Source organism: Lepisma saccharinum, chromosome 17 (genome assembly GCF_977018435.1).
Source record: "Lepisma saccharinum chromosome 17, izLepSacc3.1, whole genome shotgun sequence".
NCBI lineage: Eukaryota > Metazoa > Arthropoda > Insecta > Zygentoma > Lepismatidae > Lepisma > Lepisma saccharinum.
This window is the reverse complement of record NC_139245.1, coordinates 3,358,180-3,366,885: the sequence shown is the minus strand read 5'-3', so window position 1 is coordinate 3,366,885 and position 8,706 is coordinate 3,358,180. Positions and strand designations below refer to the sequence as shown.

At 36.1% G+C, this 8,706-nt stretch overlaps 1 protein-coding gene across 1 annotated transcript; it reads left to right on the top strand.

Annotated features, from left to right (window-relative positions):
• The first annotated feature begins 324 nt into the window (after positions 1-324).
• Plzf (Promyelocytic leukemia zinc finger) lies at positions 325-2,536 on the top strand. Its single transcript, XM_083138449.1, has one exon. It carries the CDS (start codon positions 333-335, stop codon positions 2,130-2,132), a length of 1,800 nt encoding a protein of 599 aa, XP_082994575.1. The 5' UTR covers positions 325-332; the 3' UTR covers positions 2,133-2,536.
• Positions 2,537-8,706: the final 6,170 nt, after the last annotated feature.

The following is an 8,706-nucleotide window of genomic DNA, read 5'->3' as shown; positions in this document are numbered from 1 at the left end:
CCCTAAGAAGCGTCGGGTTTTCTGACTTGCACGGCGATCAATGTGCTGTGCAATTGGAAGATTATCCCTAAGTCGAGGTCAAATATGTTTAAACCAGCATTCTTTTGCAACTATTTCTTGTATGGAATAGTACACCTTATCGCAATGAGTACAAGTATTCGTTCACAAACTTTGCCAGTCCGCTAATATTTTTTTCGGGCACTCTACTAAAATACGTTTAAGACGTAATAGCTAATCATTGCGTAACTCTACACGGCAAAGAAAACATTGTTAGTAGTTGTCATCCACTTGTCCTTATATTAGCATTTTTCATGTAAATATAAACAGAAAGCATGTGTACCGTAGCCCAGTCTGTGAATGTTAATAACATAATATCAGACAGTTTACATGTTCAAAGTGTCAGTGGAATGTTTTGTGATGTAAAGATACACGTTGCTGACAAGGTGATATGGACTCATTCATGTGTTTTCAGTATATTTAGTTCGTATCTAAAAAACATATATCTCTCTCGCCTATCCATCAACACTAGTTCAGTCGCTTCAGCTACGGAAATGGGCAGTGCAACACAAAGTGTGCAGTATGACTGGTCTTTTAGTAAACCTTTAGAAATCAAACTGTTAGTGAATCCTGAAGATAGTTGCTTAGAATGTGCAAGGAAAGTGGTTGATTTTGTGTACTTGGGCAGAATCAATGTGTCAAACGAACATCTCCATCATGTCGAAACTATTGCCAGAGTGTTTAATATGCCTCAATTACTGTCATTATGTAGCACTTACAAAGAAAAACGTAAAGAGCATGTCTTGGCGCAGAGTGACAATTCTTACCCTGAATCAGATCATAAATCTCTGCCTGTGAACGATTACGTACACATGAATTTACTGGAAGGTGATTCGATTCTAATGCCAGTAAAGTTGGGTGAAAGTAATGTTGGAATCAATAATGACCTCAAAAGTCCAGTTTTCTTGTCGGATAAATTTCAGGTAGGTTTTAATGTAAGTGAATTAGAGACTAATACCATCTGTCGTGTAACTGAAGATGATATATTGACTGGTGAAGGCAGTTTTAGTGAAAGTACACAGAAGAATATTTTTCCCTGCTCCAAGTGTAAGTTGAAGTTTAAAACAAAGCTCCTTTTATGTCAACACAGATTGGTGCATTTAAGGAAATCTTATGTTTGTTATACATGCAACAGTTCATACTTTAAAGTTCATGAATTGTTGAAGCATTTGAGAGACGTGGACCATCAAGAACTTGTGTGCTCATTGTGTATGTACGAAGCAGAGAGTAATGAAAATTTAAAGAAACATTTGCATCGCCATCAACATAAAAAACCTTTCTTCTGTGGTGCATGTGATATAAGGTTTCAAACAAGAACAGCTTTAAATCTGCACACTCCAAAACATTCAACCGAAAAACCTTACGTATGTAACATGTGCAGCAAAGGTTTCAAGTGGAAACATGCACTACAGAATCACATGATTGTGCACACACCAGAGAAAAAACATCTTTGTGATCAGTGTGGATTCAGTACAGCACACCAAAGTACATTTAAAACTCACAAGTTAGTACATTCTGGTCATACTTTCAAGTGTCCGTATTTGGAGTGCAAGTTTCAGGCAGTGAGGAAGCAGAATCTCAAAGGTCATCTTCTTACTCACACAAAAGAAAAGCCATTTCAGTGTGAAATTTGTGGACAAGCATTTTCGTTAGTGAGAAATATGCGTAGGCATGCACGTATGCATGATTCGTCAAATAAATTGATGTCCTGTTCTGTTTGCCAGTTTCAAACTACTCGGTTGGATAAGTTGAAAGATCATATCAAAAAACACACTTCAAAGAGTAATGTATCAACATGTACTGTGAAACCAAGAAATATAAAATGTGATAAGAAGCCCAAGCAAGTCCTTCATTTTGAAGATTTTGACATTGCAGCAGAAGTTGAACTTGTACATGACCAAAGTGTTGATTGTCAACCAGTTAGTACCATGATTGATAGTGATTCAAATGGCAACACATTCACAGTTCTATCAATAGGTGGGAGTGGCATTATTTCAAGTCAAACAGTGCAGAGTACTGAAAATATTACACCATTCCCAGAAGAAGGAATGCAGACAGTATATATTTTCCCATAGCGATATGTTTCGTATGCACTAATGCAAATTTGTGTGATGTGATATGTTATTCTTTCTTTTAATAGCTGCTGAACTACATAGCAAAATGTTTTATGCTAATACTGTATAATAATAATAATATTTATTTCTGTAAACCTGTGATATAGACATGGAAAAAGTTAATGGTAACACATGGAGTATTGAGAGTTTTGTATACAATATATGATTGTTAAGAATATGATATGTCCTAAAAAGATTACATAAAATTTTACATACACAAAAGAGAGAGATATTACTATATAGAATTTCAAAACATGAGAGTATATATGTTATAAACAGTACAAAATGATTATAAATTAAAAGTTAAAGAATATAATAATGAATAAATATGGCATAAATAACTAGAGATATTATTAGTTAATGTGTAGTCCTCCTATATTTTCCATAAATGAAGATAGACTATATAATGCTTTGTTTAGCAAATGACTATATAATGCTTTGTTTAACAAATAGTCTTTTATAGTCAATGTCTGTTTATTTCGGGGTGGGGGAGTATTTAAATATTGTTTGGGATGTTATTAAAAACCATATTCCAGCATTCAGTGGTGTATTTTTTGATAAGTGCAGTCTGTCATTTTTGCTTCTAGTAAATAGTGGTAATGAGCAATTTGTTATCAACAAAAGAAAGAGAAGTTAGGTGTAAGCTTGAAAAATTGGGAATAAATTATATGAACAAAGACGTACATATTCAAGACAACGTTTGTGCCAGTGGTAGTTCATGAAAGAAATATTGATTGAGCTCAATTTGTAGTAAAATAGCCTAGTAAAATTAATTATGGCAGCATAAATATTTTTACATTAATGTTACTTCACTTAGACCACTTTCAAATTTTAATAGTTTGAATTTTGATTATTTTCTTTCCACTCGGAAGTTTTTTTACGCTGATAGTTTGGTACTATATCATAGAATGAAACCTCCAAGTATCATACCATTATTTCCTTTCTTTCATTGGAAATATGATTGATTGATTGATTTTAGTTTATTTTACTTCACGTTTTGTGCCTCTTGGCTAATTTGCGAAGATGGGGATGAGTGATGAAATTGATGAATGGACATTCACAAACAACCAAGCCCGACCGGGATTCGAACCCGGGACCCTTGGAGTCGCAGCGCAATGTGCTAACCACTCGGCCACAGGGTCAGGCATTGGAAATATGTCCATGTCCCAAGCAAAGACAAAGTGACCCTAACATGGGGGAGTGGTGAAAGGTTAGTAAGCAGTAGCACCGATTGGGTGCCAAAACTGGGAGGGGCAAGGACAGTTTACTTTTTCTTGGTACACAAGGCTTAGGATAAAGAGGCCATAGTGGGGGGACAACTGCCCCTATCGTTGTAAGTAAAGTAAAGTTTCCATGAAAATTGCACTGTGCCATGAAGGAACAGATGTGGAGGTCGAGTCCCACACAATCTCAATCTTGGCCATTTTTTGGAGGTGATGTGGTCAGCACCATGCTCCCCTACCCAGGGGCATCTGTAGACTTTTAAATTTTTTCTCTGCACTTAGCAGGTGTATCATCTAGGTACCCATTTTATTCAGGGTTGCCATTTTGCCTGTTTTTTTTTTTCGAAAAAATCCAACCGGGGCCAATTTTTTTGGGAGTTTTCAAATAAAACCTGGACAAAAACTTTTTTTTTCAAGGTTGTGTTTAAAAATGAAATATTTTTTTCCCTGGGAGTAACGTAATGGAACATTCAATTTGTATTGTTTTAGTTAACTGAATCAAAAACTATGTAATATTTTCATAGTTAAGCATTGATAATGAAGGTCTTGCACCTTTCAAATGATGAAACTAAGTTAACTAAAATATTTGACCAATAGTTTGATTCTACTTTTCCTGGATGGTTTAATAGTTAAAGCTCTTGCTTTGTGATCAGTTTCCAGGTTTGCATTCCCTGAGGAGGCACAAATTTTGATGTACGCAATCACTATGGCCTCTTAATGCTAAGCCTTGTCTACCAAGAAAAAATTAAACTGCCCTTGCCCCCCCCCCCCTCTCAGTTTTGGCACCCAATCGCAGCTACTGTCTTTACATAGGACATGGGCAGAAGTTATCTTGATGATGCAGTCACAATCAACTCTCCACAGAAAGCAACATTGACAATGAACTACTTTCCCTTGTAATCACTCAGTTTCAACTAGGTCTTGGAAAACTAAACCATGTCACACTTACAGGGCTCGAAAAATCCAGGTCGCCATGGTTACTAAAAGTTTCAGTCTGGCGACTGTGATCTCTTGCTGTAATATTGCCGTTATTGAAGTTTGCATGCATGAAATTTTGAACATCCTAAGTTCAAATTGCAATACAGCGTAAGTTAGCAATTTTTTTTTTTTTTTATCAACGTTGTGAACATTCCACAGAATCAGTAACAATTTCTTACTCTTTGTCTCTCAACCCCCCCATTTCCCGCTTTCTCACATGATGTAGCGATGTTTTGAATAGGGTGATGCTCAGCTTCTTATAGTATGCACAGTTGCTAGGAGGTGGGTTACCTGGCGCCTGATTTTCAGAGCTGGCACCTAGCTCTGAAGAAGATTTTTCGAGCACTGCACACTTACCTATCTTCCGCTCTGACTCCGACACGAGAGCAGTTTTGGTATTTTGAATTTACAATATAGAGAAAGTCTCCAATTTCGTTAATTTTCGGTATACTAACTAATTTTGGCCTCCTAATCACGAATATGTTCTAAAAAAACCAGGGGTCACGTCTGAAAATTGTACATTTTGATGAAAAATTGTTTGTTTACCGCAAAAAACCATCCACGGGTAGCCCCACAAACCATTGACGTTAGCCCCAAAAATCATCCATGGGTAGCCCCACAAACCATCTTTGGGTAGCCCCAAAAACCATCCACGGGTAGCCCCACGAACCATTCACATGAGGTTAGGTTAGGCCTGTTAGGTTAGGTTCCATTAGCACTCATTTCACCCCTAAATTCATCGAAAGAATAGGGATCGTACTAGATTTGAACATCATAAATCATTTTCTTGTAAAACAACGGTGTGGTTGGACACAATGACAGGAGATTACATTTTTGTTCGTAAAACTACACATATACACCTATATATATATATATATAAATATTCAATCGGCTTTTTTTCAAATTTTCAGACGTGACCCCCGTTTTTTTTCAACAGATTCGTAATTAGGAGGTCAAAATTAGTTAGTATACCAAAAATTAACAAAATTGGAGACTTTCTCTATATTGTAAATTCGCTCCGCAGTTTTCACTACCAACATCCAAGCATTAAACCTCATCCAACATTAGTCAGCACCTCATACTTGCATCAAAACTAAATGGACATTTGTTATTGTTATCACCTCCCCAACCATATGATCCCTAGTGTCATCAATGTTAGAGCTGAGTTGATGCAGATATTTTCACAGATTCCCACTGCTACGGATGCTTGTAATAATTAAAAGTTGTTCAAAATATTGAGTTTATTTTACTTTGCTGTTTTGACACATTTGGCTAATCACAAAGATGAGAATGAGTGATGATATTGATGAAGGGACACTCACAAACAACACCAACATGCCTAGGTTGAGATTCGAACCTGGTATGCCTAGCATTGAAGCATGCTGTGCTAACCACTCCACCATGGAGGCCGGCTTTGTTCAATTGTTGATTACTATTTATGTGTAAGTATTCCATTCTAATTATGCATCAATGTACCAAAATTTTTGGTTTAAAATATTTGAGAATTATATCAGAATATTAAATTACATAGTTTTTCTTGTATGTACGCATTGCTTGCATTGTAGACTTATTTTCCTGTAGTTTAAACATTGACAACATCCATTATATAACGGATTCTTTCTTTTTTTAAAAAAAAATTGCTAACCATTGTTATAACTGTATCTTTAGTCAAAATGAAAATAAATGTCTGATGAAGGGAGCGTGTGTTCTGAAACGTCACAACAAAAAACTGTTTTCTTATGCTTGTAATAACCGTAAACTACAGGAAAATAATTAAATTACATGTTATGTTGTCACAAAAATTTAGATTTTTCACATAAAACTTGTCCGAAATGAAAATAAACTTTGAATTTTGCTAATTAAGACTCTGCAAAAATATCATACAGCAGTTTTCTGAATCTTGTGAAAGGCCAGAAAAGTATTGCCCGGTATCAGTAAATACCCACCGATACCACTGGTATCGAACGATACCGATTCATCGTTTCAGGTCTAATCAATATCCTTACGTTTTTGTAGGTGGGAATGTACGCTCGAAGGTGGAAGATATACTTCCAGGTGGGATATACTTTGATGATCTTCACTTCCGTCTGTCTTTTGACCTCGCTCTCTTGTTATTTCTGTCTGCGAGTGTGTGCACGCAAATGGAGCTCCAATAGTCCCTTCCAAGTTTGCTATTTTGACTCTCTTTACACTCATGTTTGTAGTTGGTTACAAAATGCAACACCAAGTTGTTTACTTCATTCATTTTGTGTCACGTAGTGTATTTGGTGTTTGCACTTTGTTCTGGAATGGTCTGCAGTGTGGTGTGTAGTCATATGGTAAATCCTAACCAATCAACGAATGCTGAAAACAACAGGCCAGCATTTGTTGAAACTTTAACACTGCCATTCTGGTGAACAGTGTTTACTTGGTTGAACCCAATTTCCTTATACCAGCTAACACTGCACTACATCTTGTGCCAAAAAGCAAAAAGTGCAATTAACTAGAAATGGCTAATATGAACTATTGGTAATCGCTGTGAGAAAATGTCACCAATCTGAACCTATTGTGATGACTTTCAGCTGATTTTCACTATGAAGCCAGATATCCGATGTTTAAACCAGGCACGTCGCCTGATAATGTTCGCAGGAGCACATGAACACTCATGTATATGTCTTAAATTACGTACATATTAAATGCACACACACACACACACACACACACATACATATGTTTATTCATTAAAATACTATATTTGATGTACGAGTATATAAACACAATTTACTCTGATACTACTTATTTTACGTCTGATAGCTTCTCTAGATAGTTGGTAACACTGACTCCCACGGTGTTCCACGGAGGGCGTTGAACAAAATTGCTTTGCTTGTTGCATAGAGCTGACAGCTAAGGGGCTGTTGACCACTTTAACCCGAAGATGTTCACTTCGCTGTGCGAACACTGATGCAAGCGGAAATACTTCTTACATTCGGCACCAGAGTGCAGCATATACAAGGCATGTCTAGGGGGACCCGAAAATGTCTGTGCTACATAGTTGCAAACTTTAGCGAGAATTCGCTAAACCTGGCAGATTTGAAGCAGGAGAGGGACAATTTCCCCTAGGTCCTTCTTGCATTACTTCAAATATAGCATGATTTTTGGGGGGAACATTGTTGAAAATAACTGTTATTCTAACTTTTTCAATTGAAGATGAAGTTACAAGGGAGTGGAGTAAATCTGCATTCAGTACCAAAACATTATTGTGAACACTCGTATGCGAACCGCACGTGACGCCACTGGTTTAAACCCAGGTGAGGCATGAATGTATTATTGTATTCGCCCATTCATCCATTTCATCAGTTCGTCTTTATCATTGCAATTAACCCAGAGAGTGCATAAAAAAATAGGGAGAATGAGAGTGGCTTTAAACTTTTCCAGCACTGGTTACTGGATAAGATGATGGGATCAAGATTATATATAGTGCCAAAATCAATCCCCTTCCATCTTATTGATTTTCAGTCGCTCTGTACACATTTGGACACACAATTTTCTGTAGATATCAAATCCTGTTGGCTTTTTGCTTGTGCAGTGGTTTATAGACCATGGTGCCATCTACAAAGCTTCTCTGCAAACATATTTGTGTGCAAGATGTATTTTACTTGAAAATAGCAAACTTACTGGCATAAAGATTGACTTGGAAACTGATTCTATATATGTTACTGAGCTACTCTCTGGACATACACTATTATACCATACAGTTTTAATCTCTTCTTTCCTTATGTCATTATTATACAGGGTGTTTCATAATAGAGTAAACAACTTTAATTTATTTTGACTAAACTATATATAATACAACAATTATATTTGTTGTGTATCAATCAGTAACACTTCAAGTTTCTATGATTGTCCGGAAATGTTCAATGTGGGTTCCACCAGTTACGCGACACACATCCTTCAACCGTCTCTCTTTTTGTTTTAATTTTGGTTACATTATTTTCTAATTTAGACGTGACATTTTACCATTGCTTTGAATATATTGACCTGGTTCAGCTTGCGAGCTCTGGGTTTATAACACCAGACTGACAAGTCACTCACAAGTCTTTAGTTAGCTAATTAGTTAACAGTAAATAAGATTAACACAAAAGGAAATAAACTACTAATAATATCTAATTTTTACCTTATATTTGAAAATAAATCTTCAAATCCAATATTCACTACATCACTATAGATTTTACAGTATAAACAGTGGTATTTCCAATAATCAATATCAACTTTTCTTCTTATGCTGTTCTATTTTCTTCTTTCTTTCTCAGAGAATATGGTGTGGGATTATAGTAGTAACAATTAGTTTCAATAAC

Coding starts and splice junctions, on each gene's coding strand:
- Plzf (XM_083138449.1), top strand. CDS start 333: ATGTGTACCGTAGCCCAGTCTGTGAATGTTAATAACATAATATCAGAC.